Source organism: Perca flavescens, chromosome 11, assembly GCF_004354835.1.
Source record: "Perca flavescens isolate YP-PL-M2 chromosome 11, PFLA_1.0, whole genome shotgun sequence".
Lineage (NCBI taxonomy): Eukaryota > Metazoa > Chordata > Actinopteri > Perciformes > Percidae > Perca > Perca flavescens.
Genome location: NC_041341.1, coordinates 1998590 through 2013265, shown reverse-complemented (window position 1 = coordinate 2013265; position 14676 = coordinate 1998590). Strand labels below are relative to the sequence as shown.

At 39.9% G+C, this 14676-nt stretch overlaps 1 protein-coding gene across 1 annotated transcript in view; it reads right to left on the bottom strand.

Annotated features, from left to right (window-relative positions):
* Positions 1–2205: 2205 nt before the first annotated feature.
* The window catches only part of LOC114564257 (MAGUK p55 subfamily member 4), a 29634-nt gene continuing 17163 nt past the window's right edge, over positions 2206–14676 (bottom strand). The window contains exons 12-19 of the mRNA XM_028591505.1: positions 14669–14676; positions 14093–14131; positions 12168–12335; positions 11964–12044; positions 9764–9857; positions 9500–9608; positions 3844–3978; positions 2206–2496 (exon numbers count right to left, since the gene is read on the bottom strand). The exon at positions 14669–14676 is cut by the window's right edge and continues 13 nt beyond it. Of these exons, the coding sequence (XP_028447306.1) occupies positions 2311–2496; positions 3844–3978; positions 9500–9608; positions 9764–9857; positions 11964–12044; positions 12168–12335; positions 14093–14131; positions 14669–14676 (820 nt within the window). The 3' untranslated portion in view covers positions 2206–2310. The remainder of the gene's footprint in view (positions 2497–3843; positions 3979–9499; positions 9609–9763; positions 9858–11963; positions 12045–12167; positions 12336–14092; positions 14132–14668) is intronic.

Genomic DNA, 14676 nt, shown 5'->3' with positions numbered 1-14676 from the left:
AAGGCTCGGTCCCAAAAACTGCGGAGTTTGGACTTTTGGATGGAGAGGAGACCGGCTGAGGTGGATCTGAGGGACCGTGAGGGTTGGTAGGGGGAGAGGAGGTCAGTGAGGTATGAGGGGGCCAGATGGTGGAGGGCTTTGTAGGTGAGGACCAAGATTTTGTAGGTGATCCGGTGGGAAATAGGAAGCCAGTGGAGTTGTTTAAGGACTGGAGTGATGTGGTGCCAGGATTTGGAGCGGGTAATGAGGCGGGCGGCTGAGTTCTGGACCAGTTGGAGTCGGTTGATGTTGGTAGAGCTGATGCCGAGGAGAAGTGAGTTGCAGTAGTCCAGTCGGGAGGAGATGAAGGCGTGAATGAGTCTTTCAGCAGCGGGGGGTGTGAGAGAGTTTGGAAGAGCTGATGAGTTTGGAGATTTCAGGAGGAGTGACTGGGTCAAACTGGGAGAGGAGGCAGTGAGGAGGGGGCGTGAGGTCAGGAGAGATGGGGACCGGAGGGTCCATAATGGGTGCTGGAGTAGATCCTGGGAGGTCCGATACAGGGGATAGAGATTTGTAAATTAGCAGTACGTGTGGTCGGTGGGGTGTGGGGGTATTGCAGTTGAGGGGGGACAGTGAGCCGATTAGCAAATGATTGGAGATTATGATTAAGTGTATGCGAAGTGGGGAAAGCACTGTAGTCCGGTCCGGGTTTTCTGTGTAGCCTGACGGTGTGCTCAGCCCTAGGTGAAGCATTCTGATGACGTGGGACAGGTGCGACAGAGCGTGCAGGTGACCAGATGGATGGAATTGATTGTCCGTGTTGGCAGAAAACAACACGTAGAAGTCCAAGCTGTCTGATGACTGGGATGCAGCATGGTGGCTCAGTGGTTAGCACTTCTGCCTCACAGCCAGAAGGTTCTGGGTTCGAACCCAGGTTGTCCCGGGCCTTTCTGTGTGGAGTTTGCATGTTCTCCCCGTGCTTGCGTGGGTTTCCTCCGGGTGCTCTGGTTTCTTCCCACCATAAAGACATGCATGCAACTAGGACTACAGTTGAAAATTAGCCGACTGGCTAACACTGGCACATTTACAGAAATGTTCATTAATGATTTAATCCTAATATAAATAAATAAAATGCAGGATGGAATGGAGTAGTTGATGAGTTGGACCAGTTGCAGAGTTGAATATTTGATCATGATACTGCAACAGGTCTGCAGATCAGAGATCTAGATATAAATCTGTGATTTAAATAAACAGATATTATCATGTCACTTTTTGGCTTGTTCTCTTGTAAAGGGAGAAATAATTCTATATTTGTGAATAATATTTTATTCCTTTACTTAAATAATTACAATAAAAACAAGGTTAAGATACAAATCCAAAATACAAATAAAGGATTATAAAGTGTACTTTGACTTTTAGAACAGAAAAACAAACAAAAAGAAGTACCCAATACCATGGAGTATATAATACTGAGTTATTAGAGAAAATCATGGATTTAAAATATAGATAAAGTCAAAAAGTATCAGCATTAAAATAACCAAAAGTAAAAATTCACATTGTGATGAATGTCAGAATTATATTATTGATATATATATATATATATATATATATATACTGTACATACATATATATTCTGGATTTGCTGCACTTCGCGGAACCGGATGCTTTGTCCCTTAATATTTACAGTCTATGGTCAAACATGAAATTAGCGTTAGTTATTTATATACATTAAATAATATTATGTTTAAAAATACTGACCATAACTAGTATCCAAAACAAGGTTTAGTTTCATTAAAATAAACTTTAAAGTGCAAGATTTAACCCTTGTGTTGTCATCCTGTCAACCATGAAAACAAACACTTTTGTCATCTCTATCTCAACGTTTTAGCCGCTTTTCTCTAAGTTATTTTTTTTCAACTTTTGGGTCCCTTTTTTCAAAATTTATATAGTTTTATCTGACTCTTTGTCACTTTTCCAATGTTTTGGGGGATTTTTTTTGGCCTCCCCCCCAGTGTTGTTACTTTTCCCAACGTTTTGTCCTGTTTTTGTTTTGTTTATCTTTTTACATTTTTTTTGTGCTTATTTCGACATCCCATATTTTCCAATATTAAAAAACTTTGAAAACGGGTCAAATTTGACCCAAGGGTCAACAGTAGCGATGAGGTAGCGTGAGACGACAGAGAGTTTGATCAGTCAGCCTTTATTAGTTATTAGTATTGTCTCATTTCATCCAACACATATTCTCAATTGTAGACTTGATATCCTCATCCCTTCCTCTCCTTCTCTTCCTCTCCTTCTCTTACTCTCCTTCCCTTCCTCTCCTTCCTCTCGTTACTCGTCCGTCTGGCTCCAGCTGACGGGGATCCACTGCGGTTCGTGCTGCGCCGTCTGGATGACGGAGCAGAGCTGCATGCAGGCGTCCTGCAGGTCGTCGTTCACCAGCACGCTGTCGAACAGCTGTTTGTACTTGGCCTCCATCAGCCGGGACGCCTCCTCCAGCTCCACAAAGTCTTCCTCCTGCAGGACGGGGGAACATGGCACGGCACTTTCATTAGTAGTTAAGGTCACAAGTCTTCACAACTCTTCTAGGTGAATGCTAGGGGCGCTGTAGAAAATTCAGAGGAAGTTCTGACTTACAGTACAGGCCGAAAGTTTGGACACACCTTCTCATTCAATGCGTTTTCTTTTTATTTTCATGACTATTTACATTGTAGATTCTCACTGAAGGCATCAAAACTATGAATGAACACATATGGAATTATGTACTCAACAAAAAAGTGTGAAATAACTGAAAACATGTCTTATATTTTAGATTCTTCAAAGTAGCCACCCTTTGCTTTTTTTGATAACTCTGCAAACCCTTGGTGTTCTCTCAATGAGCTTCATGAGGTAGTCACCTGAAATGGTTTTACCTTCACAGGTGTGCCTTGTCAGGGTTAATTAGTGGAATTATTTCCCTTATTAATAAAAAAAGCAAAGGGTGGCTACTTTGAAGAATCTAAAATATAAGACATGTTTTCAGTTATTTCACACTTTTTTGTTAAGTACATAATTCCATATGTGTTCATTCATAGTTTTGATGCCTTCAGTGAGAATCCACAATGTAAATAGTCATGAAAATAAAAAGGAAACGCATTGAATGAGAAGGTGTGTCCAAACTTTTGGCCTGTACTATATATACCGTATTTCCTCAAATAAAAGCCGGGGCCTTTATTTACCTGAACTGCAGAAGGTAGCAGGCTTGTATTTGAAGTAGGCTTTTATTAGAGGCAGGCCTTTATTTCTAATTCCATCTGTTTGATAAGTATAATTATTTTAAATAAACAGTTTTAAATGAAAAACCATAGCGTTCCAGTGGATAGAGATCATTCATTATTTTAAGAAACATTTGCAAAAATATCACAATATACAACAACAGCATGAATCAAACACCACCATTGTGTCCCCCTCCTGTTCCACTTCACCGTGTGGTACAGAAAAACACAGACTCACATTCCTGAGCTGTAAGGCAGATGTCGGAAAAAGACGCTAAAAACATGAGATAAAAGCGACAAACGAAACGAAAAAAGGAACGAAAACAATGAAAAAAGGGTAAAGAAAACATGGAGAAAGCTTCAAAACATCAAAAAATATTAAAAAACATCAAAATAAGCATCAAAATGACATCGAAACGTGTCAAAAACTTCGGAAAAAGCGCCAAAAAACACACGGGAGACTGTACTTCTGTTCGTCACAGTAAAATGTTACTATAATGCTCTTTGCCAGTTTTATTAAATGTTATAGCATTTGTAAACCATTTGGTGTCTGATACCATTGTTATTTTAATCTCTGTTCAGAGAGTTGTTATTGAAGGAAAGCTCTTACTGTGAATGCTCTGTTGACGGTGCAGTTGGTGATGGTTCGGGCGTCTCTCCGGGTCTGTCTCAGTCTGTCCGGACTCAGAGCTTTGATGAAGATCACGTAGGGCTTCAGTTTCTTCGTCCGCAGCGACTGGATGCTCTGATAACAAAACCAACACATCTGGGATTAAGTCTCATGTTATCCTTGGGTCAAATTTGACCCGCTTTGAAAGTTTTTTTTAGAAATAAATTGTCAAAAAAGTAAAAAAGGAGTCAAAATGTCAAAAATAAGCACCCAAAACTGAAAAAGCTGAACAAAAACCGTCAGATAAAGCGATCAAAATGTTTAAAAAAGTGACCAAAACAATGGAAAAAAAGGCTAAAATGTAAAATACAAAACTTTGAAAAAAGTGACTGAAACATTTAATTAGGAACAACAAAAGTGTTTTTTCCTTGGTTGACGGGAAGACAACACAAGGATTAACGTGTTTTTCCGCCGCTAATAAATAGTCTCCAATAATTGCATGTTTCCTTTGTTTCTTTGATAGAAACTACAGTGAGCTGCTTTTTTGGAAAGGAAAAACTACAAATTTGCCTTAAATTTTGTTAAAATCTGTAAAACATACGACTAGTCTTTAAAGCCTCGATTCAGATGAAGAAAAACTCCACACAAACTTCAGGAAGAGCAGAGATGAAAAAACGCTCCCGTAAGTAGTTTTGTTCAAGCATCAACTCTGACCCATATTTAGGTTTATAGTGGCAGCGCCCTCTAACAGTTATGATGGGAGCAAAGCAAGAAGAGAGGTGACGAAAATTAAGACATTAACAAAGACAGGATTTTCACCCAGGAGACCGGGATTCATGTACCCTGGAAATCCAGAGTTCTCGCGAGAGTACAATTTGAGTTTGCTCAGCGAGCCACTCTGGCATTCAGTAATGATGCTCATTAACTACGCCTTTGTAGCCGAGCTGCACCAATCTCACAGCCAGAGGCGAGCTAAACACATGATGACAGCGCTGCGACGTCAAAGTCATTAGTAAACATTGCAAGATGGCTACGGATGAACACCAGCTGTTTGAAACGGCTTTGGCTGCTACAATGAACGAGTTAGACTTGGCTTTTCGGTGATTGGCTGGAGTGTTTTGTTGTATTTTGGTGCCTATCCTGTGCCCCTATAGTGTTTGTTTGACATTTCCGACCCCTGTGTTGTCTCCCGAGACTGGACTTTTTCACACTGTGTTCAGGGGTCAGGCAGCTAGCGGATCAAAGAGAGATGCCTATGATTTAAGACAAAAATTAAATTGCACTGAAACCATGAAGGAACTCATAGTGCACTTTTAAAGGAATACGCCACCGTTTGTTGAAATAGGGTTATTCACCGTCTCCTCTATATTTATATAGGTGGGCAAACGCATTTTTGTGTCAGTGCATGCATTGTCTTAGTCCGGTGGCGCCGCCGCTAGCTTAGCTTAGCGTAATGAATGGAATCCTTTGTCTCCGTTAGCATGTCGTTAGTAAAAGTGACCCAACAACAACAAAAACAAAACCTAATTACTTCTTGTGGCCTGCGTCTTCACAACAAGTAAAATTAGCAATGCAGATTAAGACTAAACCATTTCCTAGGCAGATATTGACTTGGGACTATATTGGGTGGAAGTAGACTACAGCCGAAGAACTGCTACTCGGGCACAGAGATAACAGCAGCCCGCAGGGCTCTGCGGCCAGCGCAAAGTCACTTTCTGGGTTGCTGGACAACAAAATGCCACTGCCCTGAGTGAGATCCGCAGAGCCCCGTGGGTAGTCTACTTCCACCCAATATAGTCCCAAGTCACTATCTACCTAGGAAATCGTCTAGTTTTAATCTGCATTGCTATTTTTATTCGTTGTAAATAGGCAGGCCACAAGAAGTAATTAGGTTTAATTTTTGTACCAGGTAAAGGCTGAACTCAGAGGAGCGGGAATTGAATTCGGCCTCCTTTTCCCTGCGCGTCTACGGATCAATCATGACGGGACGAAAACTTTTTTCGATTCCCCGCAGCGGGCTTTGGAATTTGTGAGGAGGATTGCCCCCCCCTTCAACGAGTGAGTAGGAACTCACATCACGGCAGATAATGTAGGCCTAGTGTCTCCACTTTTGTTTCCCGCTGAGCACAGGTTCTGTATGGCTCAAGTGGTGATTATAACGAAGAGACTCATTTAAGTTTGGACTGATCCACACTCTTTAGTTCATAGTAAATGTCACTTATTTCTTCTATTAATAGCTAGTCTTTTTTTTTCTTCTTTTTTTTCTTCTTTTTTCTCACCATACATTGTTCGGAGTCAAGGTGCTTGTGTGCTGCGTTGTGACAGTTTCGCTAGATGTGCCTTATTCATTTACAAATACTTCCTGATAGATGTCCAACATTAATTCTGACCTTCACTCTGACCTAGGCAGACCTGTGGCCGCAGCAGAAGTTGCGCAGGCTATTGCGGCAATGCAGAGCTTCTTATAGAATTTTATAAGAAGTTTTCAGCTTTACTGGGCCCGCTTCTTGTGGCTTTTTATAATGAGTCGTTCAATACAGAAACCCTTCCCTCAACGCTCACGCAGGCCTCAATTTCTCTTATCCCAAAGGAGGGTAAGGATCCCACTCGTTGCGAATCATACAGGCCAATCTCGCTTCTGAATGCGGATTTTAAAATTTTGTCCAAAATTCTTGCGCTACGCCTTGAACCCATTGTCCCTACTATAATTTCGACTGACCAAACAAGATTTATTCGATGCCGTAACCTATTTAATAATCTACGACGACTATATAATATAATATACACAAATCCTCCCCCAGGCGAACTTGAAGCAGTAATCTCTTTCGATCCTGAAAAGGCCTTTGATAGGGTAGAGTGGGAATACCTCTTTAACACTCTTAAACAGTTTGGGTTTCCTACAGACTTAATCTCATGGATGAGACTGTTATATACCTCCCCGAAAGCCTCAGTGTGTACAAACAATGTATACTCTGAATACTTACCTCTACACCGGGGCACCAGACAAGGATGCCCTCTCTCTCCCTTGCTATTCAACCTATCAATTGAGCCCTTGGCTGCGTCAATCAGCAAATTTTAAAGGTATTATGCGGCATGGTACAGAGCATAAAATGTCATTATATGCAGATGACGTTTTATTATATGTATAAAGCCCAACCTCCTCAATACCTCAAATTATTTCACTAATAAAGGAGTTTGGCAAGTTATCTGGCTATAAGCTTAACATGAATAAGAGTGAGTTTTTCCCGATCACTCCGGGCTCTTGTAGAGACTCCTCCTCTATCCTGTTCAGAGTAGTACGTGAGGGGTTTAAATACTTAGGTGTACAAGTCACAAGATCGTTTAATAATTTGTTTAAGGCCAATTTTTGCCCACTTTTGGATCGATGTAAAAATGATTTTGTGAAAATGGTTGAAATTGTGAATTGGTCCTATTTGCCCCTGTCCTTAGCAAGTCGTACAAACTTGATCAAAATGTCTGTTTTACCAAGGTTTTTGTATTTATTTTCGAATATACCTATTTTTATCAGGAAGAATTTTTTTACTAAGCTGGACATTCTAATCACCTCCTTCCTGTGGGGGAATAATACCCCTCGAATTAGGAAGACCTTTTTGCAAAGATTAAAGTGTCAGGGAGGGATGGCGCTACCTAATCTTTTATTTTACTATTGGGCATGGTACGTTCAAAAAATAATTTATTGGATATCTAGTGTAGATCCTCAAAAAACCCCTTTTTGGGTGCAAATGGAACAATCATGTACTAACTTCAAACTTTGCTCTCTAATTTGCTCTTCACTCCACAAAAATTACATCTCCTCCCCCAATCCTGTACTGACTCACACTTTAAAAATTTGAAAACATTTTGGTTTGCAATCAGCTTCCATTCTAGGTCCTTTGGTCTAAAACTGTTTATTTCCTCCATCTTATATGGACTCTGCTTTTTGTGTCTGGGAGGAAAGGGGGATTAGGCTCCTAAGAGACTTATATATTGATAATACTTTTTGCTCCTTTGAAGAGCTTGTACGTAATTTTGCCTTACCCAGATCCCACTTTTTAAGATTCTTGCAGATTAGGAGTTTCGTCAAAAAGGTTTTTGCCTCCTTTCCAGGAATACCCCCTACATCACCTATGGATACATTGCTTGATCTGAAACCGCATAGTAGAGGACTTATTTCAAGCATATACTCTATTATAACATCTATAGATCCACAGAACTTGGAAAATATTCGCAAAGCTTGGCAAAGTGATTTACGGATAGCAATTACAGATGGAGAATGGGAAGATGCTTTAAACCATGTGCACTCCTCATCACCCTGTGCGAGGCATGGCTTAGTCCAATTTAAGGTTCTTCATAGGCTTCATTTCACTAACGCCAAACTAGCTAAGATTTACCCGAATGTCAACTCTGTGTGCAATAGGTGTTTGCAATTGCCTGCTACAACTGCCCAAATGTTTTGGCTTTGTCCTGGGTTGGAGGAGTTTTGGAGAAAGATTTTCGAATCATATAAAAATATCTATGGAATCCAAATTGACCCTGATCCCTTAATGTGCATTTTCGGCGTTGCTTCCGAGGGTACAGAACTTAGGAAAGATATTTGTTCTGTTATTGCCTTCACTACATTATTGGCAAGGCGTTTAATATTATTTCAGTGGAAAAAGGTAGACCCCCCAACAAATAAAAGTTGTTTGAAAGAAGTGATGTCTTACATTCAACTGGAAAAGATTAAATACATGATACGGGGTTCGAAACGTAAGTTTCATGACACATGGTCCCCCTTTATAAGATATTTTAAAGAACTCCCCTGCCTCTAAAATGGAGTAACCTACCTCATTTCCCCTTTGTTGTATCATCCTTCTAGTTTTTATTTTAGTTTTACTTATCTTCTTTAAAATGTGGGCATGCCGGTCTTTCATAAGCATCTATCTCTGCTGAAACCAATATATTATCATTATTTTATTGTTATTAGTATTCTTTATTTTTTTTTAATTTCTTATCCTTTCTTATTCTTTTTTATATTATTTTTTTATTTATTTTTTTGTGCGTGTCAGTTCTCTTGTTTTCTGGACTAGTTGCTTTATAATGTGGGATTTATACATTTTATGAAGATGTGCTAACTCTTAGTAGTATATCCCTTTTTTTTTTTTTTTTACTTATTTATATATATATTATATATATGTTATGCTGTAGGGGGAAGGGTGGGAAGATTATATTGTATTGTAACTGTTAAAAACCCAATAAAGAAAGTATTGAAAAAGAAAAAAAAGGATTCCATTCATTACGCTAAGCTAAGCTAGTGGCGGCGGCGGCGGACTAAGACAATGCATGCAGTGAGACAAAAATGCGTTTGCCCACCTATATAAATATAGAGGAGACGGTGAATAACCCTATTTAAATAAACGGTGGCGTATTCTTTTAACTAAATAGTTTTGGTGCCTAAACTTAACCAAACTGGGACCGCTTCACAATGTTACCGACGTGTGTAAAACCGCGACTGTTACCTACTCTGGTTTAGATATGAGGACAGAGAATGCTCCTGCGGGTCAGAATAGAGGAGAGGAACAAACCACCGATATAAGCACATGGTTTGGAGGACTGGTTGGATAAGCAACAGTTATTATTATAAAAATAAGTTGATCCATGTTATCATGAAACTCACATGTGGTTCAACATCGATGATGCACATCCGTCCTCGTTTCAGCACCTCATCAATAGCATCAGTGCTGGTCCCGTACAGGTGGCCCTTATACTCCCCGTACTCCACAAACCTGAACACACACACACACACACACACACACACACACACACACACACACACGCACACGCACGCACACCAATATAAATATGCATCCAAATCCAATTAATATCATTCAAAAATCAAAAACAAAACCATGTAAACAGTGAAAAGAGAGGAGGAGTGTACCTGTGGTTACAGACCATGTACTCAAACAGCTCTTTGGTGACAAAGTTGTACTCTCTTCCCGTCTGCTCCCCTGCTCTGATTGGACGAGAGGTGTCTGGAGGAACAGGGCGACAGCCAATCAAAACCTGTTTGCAATTATTAAGCAATTACTATTGTGTCAGTAATAAAATGTCATTATATTCACTTTATGTTTATTCAGTAAAAAGATCCTTTAAGTCTTTATAATGAGAAATGCTGTGACTTAAAGGAACACGCCGACTTATTGGGAATTTAGCTTATTCACCGTAACCCCCAGAGTAAGACAAGTCGATACAATACATACCCTTCTCATCTCCGTGCGTGCTGTAACGCTGTCTGACGGTTCCAGCATTAGCCTAGCTTAGCACAGATCCTGCAGGTAACTGGTTCCAACAAGCCTACGTCTCCGAAATTGTGACAAAAGTGACAAAATAACACCAACATGTTCCTATTTACATGTTGTGATTTGTAGAGTCACAGCGTGTACAAAAAACAACGTAACATGAGACACAGCCATCTTCTAACAGTAAACAAACCGGGAACTATATTCTCAGACAGGCTTGCTGCAAGCATATCACTCCGCCCAAGTACTATATTCTTCCGCCTGAGAATATAGTTCCCGGTTTGTTTACAGTTAGAAGACGGCTGTGTCTCATGTTACGTTGTTTTTTGTACACGCTGTGACTCTATAAATCACAACATGTAAATAGTAACATGTTGGAGTTATTTTGTCACTTATTCGGAGCAGTAGGATTACTGGAACCATTCACCTGCAGGATCTGTGCTGGCCTGATGCCGCTGGAGCCGTCAGACAGCATTACAGCACGCACGGAGATGAGAAGGGTATGTATGGACTAGTCTAACTCTGGGGGTTACGGTGAATAAGCTAAATTCCCAATAAGTCGGCGTGTTCCTTTAATATCTCAAAATAATTACTTAGTATCCAAAAATAATGAGTAATTTTCTCAAAATAATGACTTAATATCTCAAAATAATGACTTAATATCTCAAAATAATGAGTAAGGGACTGTTTGGTATTTATGGAATGGACCACTGGAGGAAATTAGGGGAGGATCGTGTCTTTTTTTTCTTTGTTGATGGGAGGGTCATCCAATTTTTTTTATTCCAGGTGGGAGGGTGACCCAACTTTTGTATTCATGAGAAGAGCAAAATTTCAAAGTGGCTTGGTTGCATATTCATCCATGTAGCTCCATGTAGCTCTCTCAGTCTCGGCCTCTATCGCTAGCAGATGGATCCCTCCTTGTTTAGTCAGCCAGACAATTTGAGCTGTAGCTTTAGAGACCGTGGGATTTCCCAAACTTAATAAATCCAACTCGCACATATCAACACAAAACTGCTTTGCTAGCTCCATCGTGTTGTAAGACATCTGCTGAAAATTAATTGTATTCATTAGCATGATTGCCGTACTGTTTAGTTCAAAAACATCCAAAACACCGTACGGACAAGACGCAAGCTTTTATTTTGAAAAGTTGAAGCTTGCGCCGCATGACTAGTGGCGAGTCTATAGCAACCAGTGTTGAATTTGTTATTACCCAGTGTCCTTTGCTGAATGGTCTCAATGTTTTATTGTTTTATTTCATGTGAATACTAGTTTACTAGAGGAGTAACTTAGTATTTGAAGTAATGCAGTAATGGTGCATTTAGTTTCCATGCTTATTGTGTTTTCACAACTATGTTAGTGAGGAAATCTACCGAAATGGCACCATAACAGAGGAGTGGGATGCGTAATATGAGAATGCAGAGGTTTAGGCACATATTTCATGGCTGTAGGAAAACAATGGATATCTGCACAGCTTTGCCAAGCGCAAACCAGTACAGAAGGTATCAGTAAAGTATTGGGGAGGGTCATCCCTTTTTTCTTAATCATTTTGGAGGGTCATCCAAAATGTATTGCTGGTGTAGGGAGGGTCAGGTCAAATAATAACTTAGTATCTCAAAATAATAAGAAACCTCAAGATATAAATCATAACTCATTACTTTGAGAAAGTCATTGAGTCAATATTTTGAGAAAGTTTCTCAAACTTAAAGGATCTTTTTTAGGATCACTTTGTCAGATATTAGCTTCCATACTCTCTTTTATGACACACAATGTAAAACACAAAACTTATTACAACCAGTGTGGAGACACTTTAAATGTTCGACGTGTTAGATTTGCACATACGAGGTACGGGTCCCTGGAAGGTCGAAGGGTTCAGTTTGATGAGTCTTTTCCTCAGTTCGTTAACTCCAACTTTTGCAGCACCTGGACGCATGAAATGTATCATTTATAAATATATTACGCACAGTAGATATTGTAGGGAAATGGAAAGTTAAAGGTGAACAAACTGTCTGAGTTTAGGAACAAAAGGATGGTTGAGATATTGACCGACGAGGATGATGAGGCGGTGGTTCTCCTGCGGGGGGCGCTGGTACAGAGCCACCTCCTCGTATGGAGTGGACAGGGCGCCGCTGCTGGGCAAGCATGAGGTGCATGACTGCCGTCGCTTCCTGAAGGACGTTCTCTGCCAGAGACGGAAACTCCGCCGGAAACCAGCTAGTCAAAAATAAATTGATCACTCAAATTAAAACACAGGCTCAAACACCTTCACTGTTAGAAAAGTCCTTAAAAATGTGTATAATATACTGTGTTAATATGAAGGAAGTTAGCTAGTAAGCGAGTGAGTAAGTTAGTGAGTAAGTAAGTAAGGAAGTGACTGAGTGAGTAAGTAAGTTGTTTTTTTGAATAAGTTAAGCGAGACATACATTTATACAAAGACGGATTGTTTTCTTAGTGTTGAAATTGTAAAAAATCTAAATACTTTTCAGTCCGCTATATGCTCCATTCTCGTGCAGAAATATAGAGAAATCATAAGAACAAATAAATGTAGAAAGAATAAAAAATAAATATCTACATTAAAATGAAATCAAAAGGTGTGCATCATACTCATATATATAGCAACAATTTATATGTAAGAATAGAGATGTGAAATGTGTAAACGAAATATTAAAAACAATGAAATTTCCAGAAGTGTAAACAATAATGCAAATAAAAATAGTGCTGAGAAATGGGATCTGTTGTGCAGTATAGTATTGCATAGTTGAATTATTATTGCAGTACTACCACAGAGTATTGCACACAGTAAATATTCCAACAAATCCTCCCAACCATGCGACAATTTCGGTTGTTTATTCCTCCCCTGTAATACGACCCACAGGAGCATTTTCCATCGTCATATCTAAACTAGAGAACACAAAAAAAAGATGGACGATACGCCCTCAACCCCTACTCCTAACCCCCAATCCTGTACCTAACCCCTAACCCTAACCCCCTAACCGGTACCTAAACCCTAACACTACTCCCCATACCAGAGAGTGATTAAGTAAGTAAGTAACTAAGTGAGTAAGTAAGTGAGTAAACTAGAGAACGTAAAAAAGATGGATGATAGGCCTTTAATCCCTACTCCTAACCCCCTATCATGTACCTAACCCCTAACCCTAAACCCCTAACCGCTACCGAAATCCTAACCATATTGCCCATACCAGAGAGTGATTAAGTAAGTAACTAAGTGAGTAAGCAAGTAAGTGAGTAAGTAAGTGAGTAAACTAAAGAACGTAAAAAAAGATGGATGATAGGCCTTTAATCCCTACTCCTAACCCCCTATCCTGTACCTAACCCCTAACCCTAACCCCCTAACCGGTACCTAAACCCTAACTATATTCCCCATACCAGAGAGTGAGTAAGTAAGTAAGAAAGTAACTAAGTGAGTAAGTAAGTAAGTGAGTAAGTAAGTGAGTAAACTAGAGAACGTAAAAAAGGATGGATGATACGCCTTTAATCCCTACTCCTAACCCCCTATCCTGTACCTAACCCTAACCCCCTAACCGGTACCTAAACCCTAACCATATTCCCCATACCAGAGAGTGAGTAAGTAAGTAAGTAAGTAAGCAAGTAAGTAAGTGAGTAAACTAGAGAATGTAAAAAAAGATGGACGATACACCTTTAACCCCTAACCCTAACCACAGTCCCCATACCAACAAGAGTATTTATACAGTGTGGTATTAGTACTTTTACTGAAGTAAAGGATCCGAATACTTCTTCCAGATCTGATTATAAAATTGTACTAATGTACAATTACTGCACAGAGTCTGGCCCATTGTTGTTTACCATCTGTGGTATACTGTGTACATGATAGTTATGGATTTATGTAGTAATAAATCAGGTTAATCCAGTAAAAGTACTTTGGTTAAATACTCCAAGTCGGTTTTGACTTTTGTTTTCAATATTAAACAAACTAATTGAGTGTGTCTTACCCAGGTAGATTCCATCAGTAATATCAGAGTCGGCTTCATCTGTAGGAAGAAAACAGTCACTCACTTTACACTAAAGCACACTTAAACACGGCTTTTTATTCATTTATTCACAAGTAGATAATAAAGTAAGTAAACCCAGCCCGATCTGCAGCGTTTCTGATTGGAAACCTGTACGTTTATCTATCCTGCTTCCATTACAAATCTGCGGGGACCAATCACAAACTGGCTTATCCACCTGGCACGCTATTGGCGGGTTTAACACGATGACGATAGAGAAGCGACCAAGCAGCTTCTTCTTTACATCGAACATGGCGGCCACTGAAGCGCAGCAACCAACGTTGATGCTGCTGTCGCTGCTACGTCACCCAGATCGTTGATCTGATTGGTTGAAGGACTATCCAATTGCGTACAGAGTCATTTGACCTATGCCCGTTGATCACGCCTCTTGTGCAGCAGACTCCCCAGACTAATGTTCAGTCTTATAAGGTTGAGCTTGGTCTGCTGATAGCCAGACTAGCAAGTAGATAGTTAACACAGACAATTATTCCATGGTGAAATATATAAATAAACACCTACCAAAGTGT